The sequence below is a fragment of the Sminthopsis crassicaudata genome, chromosome 6, assembly GCF_048593235.1.
Source record: "Sminthopsis crassicaudata isolate SCR6 chromosome 6, ASM4859323v1, whole genome shotgun sequence".
In the NCBI taxonomy this organism is placed as follows: domain Eukaryota; kingdom Metazoa; phylum Chordata; class Mammalia; order Dasyuromorphia; family Dasyuridae; genus Sminthopsis; species Sminthopsis crassicaudata.
In genome coordinates this window covers 219,860,442-219,875,422 of record NC_133622.1, presented here as the reverse complement: position 1 = coordinate 219,875,422, position 14,981 = coordinate 219,860,442, and the positions used below count along the sequence as shown (strand labels likewise).

The 14,981-nt window shown below is 39.8% G+C and overlaps 1 protein-coding gene across 3 annotated transcripts in view; it reads left to right on the top strand.

The window, feature by feature from the left end:
* The window catches only part of MPPED2 (metallophosphoesterase domain containing 2), a 210,468-nt gene that overhangs the window by 106,973 nt on the left and 88,514 nt on the right, over positions 1–14,981 (top strand). For all 3 annotated transcript variants that reach the window (XM_074275519.1, XM_074275518.1, XM_074275517.1), the window contains exon 4: positions 5,050–5,275. In XM_074275519.1, coding sequence (XP_074131620.1) covers positions 5,050–5,275 — 226 coding nt within the window. The remainder of the gene's footprint in view (positions 1–5,049; positions 5,276–14,981) is intronic.

Sequence of the window (14,981 nt, the reverse complement as noted above, 5' to 3'; positions counted from 1 at the left end):
CTTACCTTTAGATGCTCTCAAAAGCATTTTTTTTTCTTTTTTGTACCTCTGAACTTTTCCAAGATATCTTGGGGTTTACTGGCTAGATTTCTTTCTTAAAGATCTTGCTTTAAACTAAAACCAATCTGATTCCCATTGGCCATCAATAGGTCCTAGAATAAGCCTCATTTGCTCATTTTTTTGATTGACTCAAATTGAAGGTAAATATTTGTCATTTTTTTTCTTTAGCCAGAAACCCGGAGGGTCTTCCCTTCCCATATTTATTTATTTGTTTAGATTTTGGGGAGACGGTAAAAGAGGCCATTTTCTTTTTGTCTCAATTGCTACTCAGTCTTGATCACTGAATAGGTATTGCCTTAAGCCTTAAGCTTAGTTTAAGCCAAAGTCTCCTATTTCATCCAAGGCTATCTCCAGTGATCCTGATCTGTATCTGGCCAATGGATCCAAATGACTCTGGAGGGGAAAGTGAAGCTGGTGACTTTACACAGCCCCCCCTCACTTAAATCCGATTTCTGTGAAATTCCTCCCATGGCATCACCTCCCTGAAGTCATGGTCTTCTTCTTTGAGATTGAAGGACAAACAACAATCGATAGACCTTTGTGAGTCTTCAGGGTAGTGTGACCCTGGGGAAGTCACTTGATGTCTGGGTTTAAGGTTCTTTTTCTGCAAAATGACAATAATTATACCTGTGGCCTCTATCTCACAAGGTTATAGAGTAGCTCAAATGAGATAATGCAGGGAAATCAACTTAAAAATGTTAAAGTTCTGTTTAAATGCCAGTTTCATTATTGTGTTTTCCAAATGGGGATTGTTGGTTATTGTCAGGTTCCCTTTTTTGTTTGTTTGTTTGAATTGGCTTGAAAAAAATACTCCTTTCTTTCTAATACTTCAATCCTTGCCCAGCCTCCCTGAAACATCCTTTTAAAAGGATAGGAAAACCTTTTTTTTTAAATGTGAAAGTGAAGTCAAATCATTCTGTGAGTCTGTGGTACATGGTGATGAAAGCATCTTACAGACAGTCCATCCCCATGAATAATTAAAGAGAAACGGAGCATGTTCGGCATGATTTATAAAAGTGGTCAGTCAAGGATTGAGGGAGAACAGGGCCCTTCCTCTAACTGATTGCGATCCAGGCTAACGTTCTCTTCGGCATGATCTACAAGGCACTGTGCATGTTGGTGCAGAGAGGGAGTAGGTAAATGGCTCCTCTTAATAAATAGCATCCAACCAACGTCCCTGAGCTTGGAGCTTTGGTGCATCAGATAGTCTCTTCATGGAGGCTGGGAATTTGTAGCCCCATTTGGTTGCTTTGCAACACATCCTTCATCTGGCCTGTGAGCACAATGGAAAAAAAAAAGTGGGATTTCTTTCTCATTCTATTAGGGTAGCCTGGAACACATATAACTCTTCCTATTGCCTTAAGCTAATAAGATTTGCCTAAATTGTTTTGCTAGTTATCAGCCCAAACATATAGCCAACTTTCAGCTTGACTTTCCCTGTCCTTTGTACAGTGGGCTTTTTATTAAAGCCTGGAAAATAGCTACTTGCCAAGGGCTACGAATGAGAGAAAATGAACTCTTTGTATCCTGTGTGTTCCATACAGCACATAGTAGGTGCTTAGAAAACATTTGTTGGCTGACTAATCAGCAGTTAAAAATATGCCCATTAAATCTCCCCACACACAAATAAATTCTCTTTAGTGAAATAATATAGCACAGTAGAATGTTGTCTGGCTTTGGAATCAAGAAAACCTGAATTGAAGTGTTGCTTCTGACAAATACTAGCTCTGTGACATTTAACCTTTCCGTGTCCCTGGGCAATTCACTAAGACTGTAAGTTATAGTTGAATTGCTGTTCTGCATTATTGCAGGGAGTTTCCAAATGGGGTGTTCCATACACAGAAAAACCGCAAGTCTGGGCGAGCAATAAATAAATAATTTTATTTTTATATGATAGTCTTTTCCCAATAGTAACCCCAACCAGCCTACCAACCTCCTTCCTCCATTGTAACAGAGAAAAACAATTAAGCAAACAAAAAGCAATCTGTAGTCTTGCTGCCATGTATATGTAACATCCAAACTCAATAATTCACATCTTGGCTAAATAGAGATCCCATTCATTGTCTGTTCTCCTGAACCAAACATTAGAATTATTGAGTTCAAATTTTTTCTAATATTTTTTCATTTGCATTATTTTGGTCAAACACATTTAATTCCCTTACTCTTTTTTTGTGATGTAGAAGAGTCACTGTCTCCTAAGTTTCCCCACATACACACTCTGCTTGCCGAATGGCTTTCTGTGAAATTCCTCCCAACTCTTTGTCTAACCTTTGCCACCATAGTGTAATTTCTATTTTTTCCTTCCTTCTGAGACAAATAACACTTCCTATTCCCTTCCCCCCCAAAAATAACTAAACTAAAATCCAACCAAAAACCTAAAGAAAATCAGCAACATTTGAGGAGTTAACCTGATAGCCCGACAATCGCCTCAGCATAAGCCAATCATTTTGCCACACATGGCTGGAATGGTAAGGAAATGGGACACTTGGTCACTGACTGTGTGCTCTGCGCCGTTCCCATTGCTGAAATCTGAGTTGGCTGCTGACATAACTTGGCCAAAAAACCCATTTTCACTTCCATGTTGAGCTTCGTTAGCTAAATCATGGATTTCTGGCTGGCTCGCCGGGACCAAACCTTATAAGAAGAAGTAGATCCAATTTCCTGCTCGTGGTAATTTTAATACTTCCTGAAATAGCAGGAAACATTAATTTTGTATTGGGCCCAGGAGTCTCGGAAGAAGGAATTGTAGGCACGAACCCTGTTAAAAAAAAAAATTTAAAAAAAATGTTTAAATAAAACTAATGGCAGAGTGAGCCCACTGAGAGACATGGGAACAGAACCAGTGTGCTAGGAGAGAGGAGGGTCTTGGTTTCAGAAGGACAAATACCTTCTCTCAGGTTTTTCTTTCCTATAGCACCATAGCCGGTTATTAATATGTATGATGGGTATTTTGTTCAAACATTATAAATCTAGGCTGAGGTCTAGTGTTGGGGTTTTCCTTTATAGCTCTCATTCTTCTGCCCAGAATTATCTCATTTTGATCAGGAAACTTTGCATAAAAATCATACACAGAGCTCCAATTTCCATTCTATAAATATTAAAAAGGGGTTAAGTATTACAGTTTCTCTTTCAGGTCCCAGTGGGAGGAGGAAAGTTAGCCTTCTAATCAGGGCCCTATAATAATGTTCTTTTCATTCGCAAGCCAAAAGGTAAACAAAACATTGTCCTTTCCCCTTAATATGGTAATACTTAGTGAAGTAAACCAAATATAATATAACAAAAGAAAATTCATAGAGCACTTGGTTATTTTACTCATGATATATGAAGTATATACTAAAATGAGCCTTTCTACCTGTTATCTGGATTGTTATGGATAACTTGGGGGGATTATTTTTATCTTTTTATGTCTTATCTTGTTTTTGTATCTCCATTTTAAATGGAATCAACAAGTATTAATTAAAAATTTACCCTATGCAAACACCGTACCATTTCCAAATATATCTCTTTATTCTTCTATGGTAGGAACCATTCTTTGTAACAAATTATCTTAAAAAGAAAGAGAATTTTGATGTAGTGATAAATTTTGTTGATTTTTTCCCCTTCTTACTCCTTAAAAGTTTCTTTGTTATAAAGAATGACTCATTGGGAGGAGGACAGAAAGGGACAGGGATGGGATGAGAAATAAAGATGATGTAAAAAGCAAAAATATTAATCAAAATGTATAAATAAAGAAAAAAATGAAAGTGAAAAATAATTGCTCATTAAAACTAGTCAACACTTCATCCATGTTTGGCTTTATCTGTTATCCTTTAACTCTTCAAAGAAAAGAAGGAAGTACTTTTTTCTCAATTTTTTCCCCCAGGAGTCAAATTTGACATGATATTTACAAAGAAGTCAGTTTCAATTTTTTTTTCCTTTCCATTAATATTATTGCCCTTGTATATATTTTCTTTGGGTTTTGCTTATTTTATGTTGCATTAGTTCATATACTCCTTTAGGAGGCTTATTTTTAAAAAAACAGTCCCCCACCTCACTTTCACCAAAGAGAAAATTACTACTACTAAATGATCTAAAAAGTCCATCTTGAGACCAAGATTCTATGATGTCTTTTACCAGACAGTAGAGAGGGAAGATCTTTTTTTTTTCTTTTTCCCCCCTCCTTAATAGTATTTTGGTTTTTTTTCCAAATACATGCAAAGATCATTTTCAACATTCACCTTTGCAAAACCATGTGTTGCAAATTTTTCTCCCTCTTCTCTCCCATCCCCTCCCAAGATAGCAAGCAATCTGAAGTTAAATATATGCAATTCTTCTGAACATATTTTCATATTTGTCATGCTGCACACACACACAAATCAGATTAAAAAGAAAAAAACACAAGGGGGGGGGGAAGCCAAGCAAACAACTCTAAAACAAAGTGAAAATACTATTCTTTGATTCATATTCAGTCTCCATAGTTATCTCTCTGGATGGGATGACACTTTCCATTGCAAGGCTATTTGGAATTGCCTTGAATCACCTCCATGTTGAAAAGAGAAGCTCCTCTTTTTCAACTGCTTCTTTTTTACAGAGGAGGAAACTGAGGTCCAGAAAAGGCAAGTAATTGAACCAAAGTCACTCAGCTATTGGAATGGAAGAAAGAATTCTAGCCCAGCTCCCTCAGCTTAAAGTAGTCTTTCCCATCAAGTGTACTGCTTCATTTAGAAACTGGTTTTTTTTTTAAAGATCAGAAAAGGGGGCAAAAATGAAAAACCAAACCAAACCAAACCCAAACCACCAGTTTTTTTTTTTTTCAGTTACTGTAGTTGGGTCTCCATTTTGTTAGAGATAAATGTGAATTCCCATGGAAAAGGTAGATTAGCGTGTGCATTTCATTCTTTCAGCTGGAGCTGTTTGCTGATTGCCCCCAGCTCTATTATTGTATGTCTTGATGGCCAGCAAATGTGCTAATTAAGTGCTCTTTTTTTCCCCTTCTCTCTCGGATTTCAGGAAGCCTGCCATATGAATATAAAATAGTGATTGCTGGGAATCATGAACTGACATTTGACAAGGAATTCATGGCTGACCTTGTTAAACAAGACTACTACCGTTTTCCTTCAGTGTCCAAATTGAAACCAGAGGACTTTGACAATGTTCAGTCGCTCCTGACAAACAGTATTTACTTGCAAGATTCGGAGGTAACAGTCAAAGGGTTCAGAATATACGGGGCTCCATGGTAAGTGTTAATTTGAACATATTCTCCCTTCCCCCACTCCACCCTCCATTAGCTCGGCTATGAGAAGCTTGAATCCCACACTGGTATTTTGGACGAGCCCAGGCTTTCGTTTATAGGGCAAAGAGGAACTGTAGTTAATACCGTATCTTTTAATAAAATACACGGTGCTGCTGCCAGAGAACACCGAAGCCTTTGTTTTAATTTGGGAAGGAAAAGATTTTATGTGGCAAGATCCGAATGTTGGGGGCCCCGTCTGGGTGAGTTGGGTGAGGCTTTGATGAGTGGAAGAGCCAGATGGGGCTCCTGCAAGATGGAGGTGATAGACGCCCCTCCTAGTTTGTGGAATGATTGGGTGAAAGGGCCATGTCCTTCCTTTCTTACAGTAGCTACCGCTCTAAAGCTTTCACACAATTTATTTGGCGGCATCTTTTTTTAATGAAGATTGTTCTAGAAGGTCTGGACCAGTTGACCTTTCTCTTTTTGAGATTTATGAAATGTGAGCAGAAAATCTCAAATCAAGACCAGAAGGGCACCTTGGTGAACTTTCCATGGCTCACCCAACCCTTCTTAGATCCAGAGATGTGGGGCTCCATTTAGACATTTGCCTGGTGATTCCAGGTTGCCCATGGGTACCTCCAGTTTTGGGGGACCTTGAAGGTTTGAAAAGGGCTCAAAAGGTTTGATATTCTTTAGATCACATTCCAGAATTTGGTTTTGCCCTTTGACCCTGAAGGAAGCTGGGAATCGTATTGATCACAGGGTTGGAGCTGGAAAAGTGAGCACCATCCTAGATTGTTTTGGGAAGAACTGAGCTCACTTCGTTTACTAGGGGTGTCATAATTACATAAACAGTGAATGAATGAATGATATTTCCCCTAACTAATTTGTACCCCTGGCACCTAGTTGATGTAGATGGTTCTTAATAAGTGCTTATTTATTGATTGAAATTATTTTACATGAAAAATGTTGGGAAGGAGATAGATGCTATTATTATTCTCAAAGTAGTTATTAGAACTGTAAGCAACGAGTAGTCCTCCTTGTCCTGGTCCTGCTCTCCTTCCATTTTTGTTTGTACAAGAATGGAGTATCCTGGAGCATGAAGGACAAGAGACTAGGCAGCAAAAATGACTGCACTGAAGGATCATGCCGGCATGGGCTTTGCAGAAAGTTCCTGTGGATTCTTCATGAATTGTGAATGTCACCAGCCTTTACAAACCTCTTGCTGAACTGGGGTTTTTACAGACTTTGATGCCAACTTATGAGAATTCTGGTGTATTTTTTTTTACTTGACCAAGAACATAGTTGTTGAGAAAAAGAAAATTCTAGTTTGCTGTTACTAAAAGGCACTCAGGAGGGAACCTGGAAATTTAGGTTGTAGTCCTGACTCTGCTACTCAGCCTTTGTTAGATTAAGTCAGCTCATTTTTCAGGGTCTAGATTTTCCTCTTCTATATAATGAAGACATGGGAACAGATGGTTTCTAAGTGCAGTGCATCAAAGGATGTGTTAATAAATGTTTAACAACTGATTCCTTGCATCCCCCCCCAAAAAAAAAATTAGGCAGGACATACTTGTAAGTTTAATTTCCCTATTAACACTTTCTTAAGTTTAGAAAAGCAACCCCTGTTGTATAGTTTGTCAATTTCTAAAATATAAATGCTCTCACTGAAATTTTAACCCACTCTCATTTAACAACCCTTCTTCCAAGGCAGATGGGCAGCCATGGGAGATAGTTGGGTTCATATAAAAGCTGGATAACCCTTTGGCTCCATCAAACCCCTGCATGTATCTTAAGAATTTTATAATTAAAACTTCTTTGGATGTATGGTTGAAGAAGAGAAGACTTTGTGGGACAAAAAAGAAATCATGAAGTATTTGAAAGATTGTCATTGGGAATTGGGCTTTTTTTCACTTGACCTTCTCTAAGACCATGGAGCAATGGGGCAGAGGACAAGATGAGGCTCGTGATAATTATAGTTACACAGAAGGATAATTGCAATGTGGGGTTATATTGAGGCTGGGAGATCATTTGTTGGGTATGTTGTAGAAGGACATCTTCTTTAGGTCCAGGTTGCACTAGGTAGCCACTGAGCTGCCTTCTCCCTCTGGGATTCTCTGCAAAAGGACTTCGGGTTTCCCTGGGATCACAGATGCCACTGGCTTTGCAACTTTAGATAAATCACTTATGTTCTCTGTGTCTCTTGGATACAATAATCCATATTCTCTACAAATTCTGAAGGTTGTGTGAGGATTGATATCAGATTTATATGCTCAGGAGATTTGAAAAGGATCCTAGCTTTGTAAATGATCTATCATCTTCAAACTCAAATATAAAGTTCTCTATTTGGATGGCTAGGTGACACAATGGTTGCAGCACCTGCCCTGGAGTCAGAAAGACCTAACTTCAAATTCAGTCTCAGACACTTATGTGTGATTCTAGACAAGTCACTTAATCTTGACTGCCTCCGAAAAAAGAAAAAGAGAGAGGAAGGAAGGAAGGAAGGAAGGAAGGAAGGAAGGAAGGAAGGAAAGGAAGGAGGGAAGAAATGAGGGAGGGAGGGAGGGAGGGAGGGAAGGAAGGAAGGAGGGAAAGGAAGGAGGGAAGAAATGAGGGAGGGAGGGAGGGAGGGAAAGGAAGGAGGGAAAGGAAGGAGGGAGGGAGGAAGAGAAGAAGAAAGAGAAAGGGGGAACAGAACAAAGGGAAGGAAAGAGAAAGAAAGGATGGAGCCTACTACAAATATTGCTATTTGAAAGCAAATGTGTTGGGGATGAAAACAGAAGCAGAGTTACAGAATTATAAAATGTTAGTGTTCAAAGTAACATGGATTTAAATCCAACTTGGTCAACTACTTTCTATGTGACTATGGCAAGACACAAGCACTCTAAACCTCAGTCTCTTAATGTGTAAAATAAAATAATAACTCCATTTGGTGAGGGGTTATGAAGACCTAGAAATATGTCATCTGGGGAGCTCTTTGAAGACCTTCAAGTAAAATCAATATTAGTTTCATTTGTTAATTTAAAAAAAAATTAAATTCTATTGCTTCTGAATGATTGCAGTTTTCTTTTCTGCAAATTTCCCCAGGTTGGCTCCTTTTCTCAGATTGGATTCTAACCCTTCCCCCTCTTCAGATCACTGAAATTCACTTCTAGATAAATAAAAACAACAGTAATAACAGCTATCATTTATATAGCATTTTAAGGCTTGCAAAGCATGCAAAAAATTAATTCTCACATCCCTGAGCAGCAGGTTCTATAATCATCCTCATTTTATAGATGAGGAAACTGAGGCAATCAGAAGCTAAAGGATTTGCCAGGGTCCCTCAGCTAGTAAGTATCTTAGGTAGAATTTGAACTCAGGTTTTCCTGAATGCCTCCATCATCCCCTCAAGCTATCCCATTCTTAAGACAAATGAGACTGATTTACACATATTTCTGATAGTCTTTCCAGAGGAAAAATTTTCATTTGCTGATCTAGCAAGTGGTTTTAATTTAAAAAATGAGATCAAACTCTGAATAACAGCTGTGATGTTGAGAGTTTCTAGCCTGTCAGAGATTTCTTAGAAATAATTGTCGTCAGACTGGGGAAATAGTTTTAACTCGTGTGTTTAGAAAATGTAAATTGTCATTTGGTATATAGGTAAAGGAAAGAAGGATTAGCCCATATACGTTACATGTGTCTGACTTGTGGTGTATCTGAAAGCTTTCTAAAGACCTGGGAGAATTCAGGAGTGCCATCTAACTTGCAATTTAGCAAAAATTTTATGGAGAAAATAACTTTGAACACACAGGAGCAGGCCAGGTTGCGTACAATCGAAGCGTATCATGGGGCAGAGTGACTATGTCTGAGATTCAGAGAATTTGGATTAGTAGATCTAAGGAGCTCATGGGATTGATTTGGATGCTCTGAGACGAACACCTGGCTCCTCAGGGTGAACCTTCTGAAATCATGAGCTCTACAGGCTGATTCTGTGGCAATCCTGGGCATCCCTTTTCCTTACAGCCTTTTGAAGATCCTTGAAGAAAGACACAATGGCAAGTGGTCTGGAACTTATTCCAATAGAGTGCAAGGCCCTTGAGGGTAATGAATGGTTTGGGTTTGTTTTTTTTTTTTCATGATTCTCCTTGTTTCCCTTCCCAGAAGGAAACTTAGAATATAAAATGTCAGAACCAGAACAAGGAATATCAGAGCTGAAAGGATCCTTAGAACATAAAATATCAGAATTAGAAGGGATTCTAGAACACACAAATGTCAGCAATGGAAGGATCTTAGAATGGGGAATCCCTGACATGGAAAGGACCCTAGAATGGCAGATTTAGAAAGAATCCTAGGATATAAAATGTCAAATTTGGAAGTGATCAAAAACAGAGAATGCCAGAAATAGCAGAGACCCTAGAACGCAGAATGTCAGAGTTGGAAGGGACTTTAAAGCACAGGAATATCAAAACATGTGAATATGATAGAATTTAGAGCTAGCTAAGGAACACGGAGCACAATTACTCCAAATCCTTTATTTTACAGAAAGAAAGCCCTGAGGGAAATGACTGGTCTAAGCTCTTAAAGGTGTCTAATAGGCAAACTGGAAATCTAATCCAATAACTATTTATTAAATGCCCACTGTATTGCCAGTTCTGCTCCTAAATCACTTTTCTTCTGTTACATTGTCCTGCCACCTAGACTTTTAAGAGTTTAGTAATTTAACTTAAGCCCAATCTAAACCCCCATTCAATCTAAACCTCTTATTTTAATTTTTCAAAAATTTTATTGGGGCAGCTAAGTGTCGCAGTGGATAGAGCACCAGCCCTGAATTCAGGAGGACCCGAGTTCAAATCTGATCTCAGACACTTAACACTTCCTAGCTGTGTGACCCTGGTCAAGTCACTTAACCCCAGCCTCAGAAAAGAAAAAAAAATTGATATTTTTATTTTATTTCCAACTATATCTCTCCCCTTCCAGTGAGCCATCCCTTATAACAAAGAATTTTAAAAAGGAAGAAAAAAATCAAAAAGTAAAACTGACCAACATATGTCTGACAGCATAAATCAAGCTCTTTTGTGCTCCAATATCTACAAGGAAGGAAGGGAGGTCTAGTTTCTCATCTGCTCTATGGACTGAGACTTGGTCATAAAAATTACAATGTTCAGGGTTGTTTTTGGGGGGTGGTGGAGGTGGACAGGGAGGCGTGGTCTTTCTATTTACATCTATCCACACTTACAATGTTTGGCCCATCATTTCTTCAGACACCCACAATTTGAACTAAAATCTTCCTTATTTCATAAGGAATTTCTGTTTACTGTACCTCTTACGTGCCAGTAGCAAATGGCAGAACTGGAGCACAGTCCCAGATCTTCCAGTTACAAGTCCAAGATCTTTCCTACTGTGACATGTTGGAATCGATCGTATGCCTCTGAGCTACAAGTAAAATAAATTTAAAAAGCAATCCCCTCCCCTATCAGAAGTAAGAATATTCTTTGGCGGGATCCTGCCCCTTTTTCCATTTCAAACAGAAACACAAAATGACCTTCTGTAGTTTTTAATGAACATTACTGGGGTTTTCCAGTCTCTAGGCATTTGATCTATAGGGTGATAGAGAGATTTGGGAACAAGCAGCTTCTTTTTGCATGTATCACAGGGGCCCTGGGTTTAATTTGTTTGATTTAGTGGCCCTGGAAAGAAGGGTCTTTGCTTCTGCAGCAAGAAATACATCCTGGCAATAGCGAGCGAATACAATTCTGAAATGACTGAAAAGCTGCCACAGAATGACCGGTGGCTTTCATTGGCAAAAGAGGCAAAAGCTGGGTTCCCTCTCTTTGTCCCCCTCCACCCCTAGCTCCATATTCTGAAAAATCCTCGGGTTGTTCCATCTCTTGACATCATTTTGTATGCATTTATTTTCATCGTAGGAGCCGAAACTGTAACTGCCAGCCTGCTCCTTGGTGGCGTTCATAATTATGTTTGCCTACAAATAGCTCTAAGGTTGTTAGTGTCTACCCATTCTGATCAGCGCGTACATTCCGTCTTGGTGTCTATCCTGTCACAAAAGCATCCGGCATTTTTATTTCCAATTATAAGTTCTGTAATGCATCATAGATTTTGCTGACAGTCTTCAAGCTCTCGAAATCGCAAGCAAATTAACAGCCGATATCGAGTGTGGGAATAGGAAAACCAATTGACAGCTCCCAGAATGGGATGGAGATGGGGTTCCCAGCCGAGGAGGCTCATTTATTTTATTTTCATACTTTTACTTTGTAATTAACTGGGCCTTTAGAACAAGAAACAGTCTCAGCGGCGGCGGCAGCAGCGACATCTCCACATTCAGCAAAACCCCCAAAGTTCTCGGTCTCCGTGCGCACCCGAGGAGCCTGGAAAAAACAATATTGGTTCTGTACCAGGCTCTCAGGAATTCCGGCATTTATTCAGTAGGAGAAGTCAGCAGTTCAGAAAGGGACTGGCAGAGAAAGGTCTTCTGTCTCTGTGTTAAGCAAATAGGTCCTGGTCTTTTTACATGGTCCCGCTTAAAAGGTGCAGGCTCCCATTTCATTTTCCTTGGCATTGGGCCTTAGCCTCTCCCATTATGAAGCCCATGCCCAGTTTCCTCATCTCTCGAATTCTGGGGTTTGTTTACATTTTTTACCTCTTTCGGAATGCCTCCACTGCTGGCGGCTCTGAAAGCCACAGGGAGTCAGATTCCCTTTTTGATTTTGAACAGCCCCCCTGTTTATTGGGGGTGAGAGGGGAGAGGAAGCAAAAAAGCAAGACTGATCGGTTTCCCTCCCCCCTACTCCTATTGATGTCTAGATTGGTAAATCCCCTTTCTCGAGGCATATTTAGGCAGAAATGGAGCCGCTGTGGTTACAGAAACCACCTTCGTTCTGTAGCCAATTCGTTATTGAAAGAAGAGTCCAGATGTAGCCTTGATTTTATTCGAAGGCCATGCCTGTGGTGAGCAAGAATCCAGGGTCCATTTCTCATTTTGACCACCCAGAATTGTTAGAAGTTGTGGAGGGACAGATTTCAGCTCAGTGTGTACACACGCAGACAGAAGCTGGGAGAGAGAGACAGAGAAAGACAGAGACAGAGAAAGAGACAGAGAGAGAGAGAGAAAGAGAGAGAGACAGAGAAAGAGACAGAGAGAGAGACAGAGAGACAGAGAGAGAGAGACAGACAGACAGACAGAGAGAGAGAGAGAGAAAGAGAGAGAAACAGAGAAACAGAGAGAGACAGAGACAGAGAGAGAGAGAGAGAGACAGAGAGACAGAGACAGAGACAGAGAGAGAGAGAGAGAGAGAGAGAGAGAGAGAGACAGAGACAGAGACAGAGAAAGAGACAGAGAGAGAGAGAGAGAGAGAGAGACAGAGAGAGAGAGAGAGAGAGAGAGAGAGAGAGAGAGAGAGAGAGAGAGAGAGAGAGAAGAATTGTGATGTCTTCCACTTTAGGCATTTACTAGTTGTGGGACCCACAGTCCTTATCATATCAGGGTCTCAATTTCCTAAACTAAAACATGAGGGTGTTAGACTTCATGCCTTTATGGTCTTTCCAGTTCTAATCCTATGAATCTCTGACTTTCCTAATGCTTGGAGCTCTCTTGAAATGAATGAATTAATTGTCCTGGAGATAAAGGATCTCCCCTCATTAGAGAATCTAAAGAAAAAGCTGAAGGACCATTTGTAGGGGTGGTGTTATGGGGTGGACTGTTGGTTATAGTGAGCTATTTGGCTATCTAGCCAGCCACAGTGGTCTTTTCCAATTGTGAGAGTCTTTGATCCAGAGAAAGGACATAAATGTGTGCATGGTTTCTTGAAATAATATCATTTAGTGAGTTTCAGATCTAAATTATGAAGTGAGAAAATTTTGTAGTGAATGATAGTAACAAAGATGGGAAAAAGGTTTAATTTGGCTGTTGGCCAATAAAATATTTTACTTCAGAGACAGTTTTCTCTCTGTCTTTCTCCTTTTCAAATCCCTCTTTTTCTCTCATCTCTTTCCCTTTCCCTCCCTTCTTTCTCTCTCTTTTTCTCTTTCTCTATTTCTTTTCTGTCTTTCTTATCTCCCTCCCCTCCTTCTCTTCTTTCTCTTTTTCTCCTATTTCTTTCTTTCTCTCTCCCTCTCTCTCCCACCCCCTCCCATTAATACATTTTGCTTCAACACAGTAGACATTTACCAACCAGAGTTCCCTCTGCTCTCCCCCACAAAAATGCTTACCTTATCACTTATTGACAGAAAGGAAGGATGCGTCCTTTCGCTTAGACAGAACAGCACAAACTTGGGAGAGAATATTTTTCATGGTGAAAGTTTTGCTTATCAACGTGCCCCCAAAGTGAGGTCATTGCTTCTCTCCCGCTTGGCCCTAGTCCAGAGTGGTGAACGCTTTGCCAGTCTAGATGCACTTGGTTCCATGTGGTTTCCCTTCACTGAAGCACAATGAGCAAATCAGATCGCAGCTCCTGGGCACCAGCACCCAGAAGGAAGTGCAGGCAGTGTGTGCTGCTGAAGGCAGGGCCTGGCACTCTCCCAGCAGTCTTAGGCATGAAGAAGGCTTGGAGCTATGCACAGTTCTCCTTCCCCTATGCCAGAGCTCCAGTAGTTTTCCTTTTGTCTTTGATTCTACGGAAAACTTGGAGGGCATTTTCCATTGTATAAACCTGCGGGTTGCTGGAGACAGAAGGAAGAGCGCCCAAAACAATGTGGTTGATAAAGTTAGATTAGACACAATTTAAGGACCTGGTCACCCCCTCAAAATTGTTTCCATTTGGAGGTCAAATATGGAAATGGAATAGCAGAATTGAGAGCTATGGATAGATGCTGGAGCCAGAGTCACAAGGACCCTTGGTCACATGTTTATAAGCTGTGGGATCCTGGGCAAGTTACTTAACTTCTCCCTGCCTCATTTTTCTCATCTGTAAAATAGGGATCACCAAGTGTGCTGTGAGGATCAAATAATATTTGATATAATATAATATAAATACTATTTGAGGATCAAATAACATTCATTAAGCTCTTAGCACCATCCCCGACACATAGGAACACAATAAAGGTTAGCTACATACATACACACTCACACAGTGAATAAAAGGAATATTGAAGACAGAGTCTATATATTTAATGTGAAATGTTCAAGATAAAGCATTGCCCAGGAAATTACTTATAAATTCTAGAGACTTAAAGTGAGTAGAGTAAAGCTAATTAGAAGAAAGGATGGTTGGAGCCATTGGGGAGCAGAGAAGGCAAGCCAGAGAGCTAAATGACTCATCAAGAATCCTGGGAGCATCCATTGGACCCTGAATTCTAAAGACATGGATCTGGTATCCGTCTTTGCAGATAGCAAAAATAGTTTGCATTATCTGTTATTATTGGATAAAAAGGGGTGGAGGAAACATTCTTTGGTTCAAAATGAAAGGTAAGGGAAATGGCACTGGGGAACCAATCCACCAGTAAGTAAGGCCAGATCAGAGGAAGTGGTTAAGAACAAATCTAAATAAGTATCTGTTTGGAATAAGATTACCCAAGAGAGTCTATGAAAATATTGGCAGGATTAATTGGTTGGGCTGGACTGTCTCAGACCTGACGCTTTTTCAAAAGTGTGTTGAGTATGAATCTCATTAAATAAGGAGTAGGGTAGGAATTATTGATGAATCAACAATAAATCAACAGTGAAGAAAGACTAAGGAAGATCATAACTGGGTTTGCCAGGGAGAAGAAAGACCAG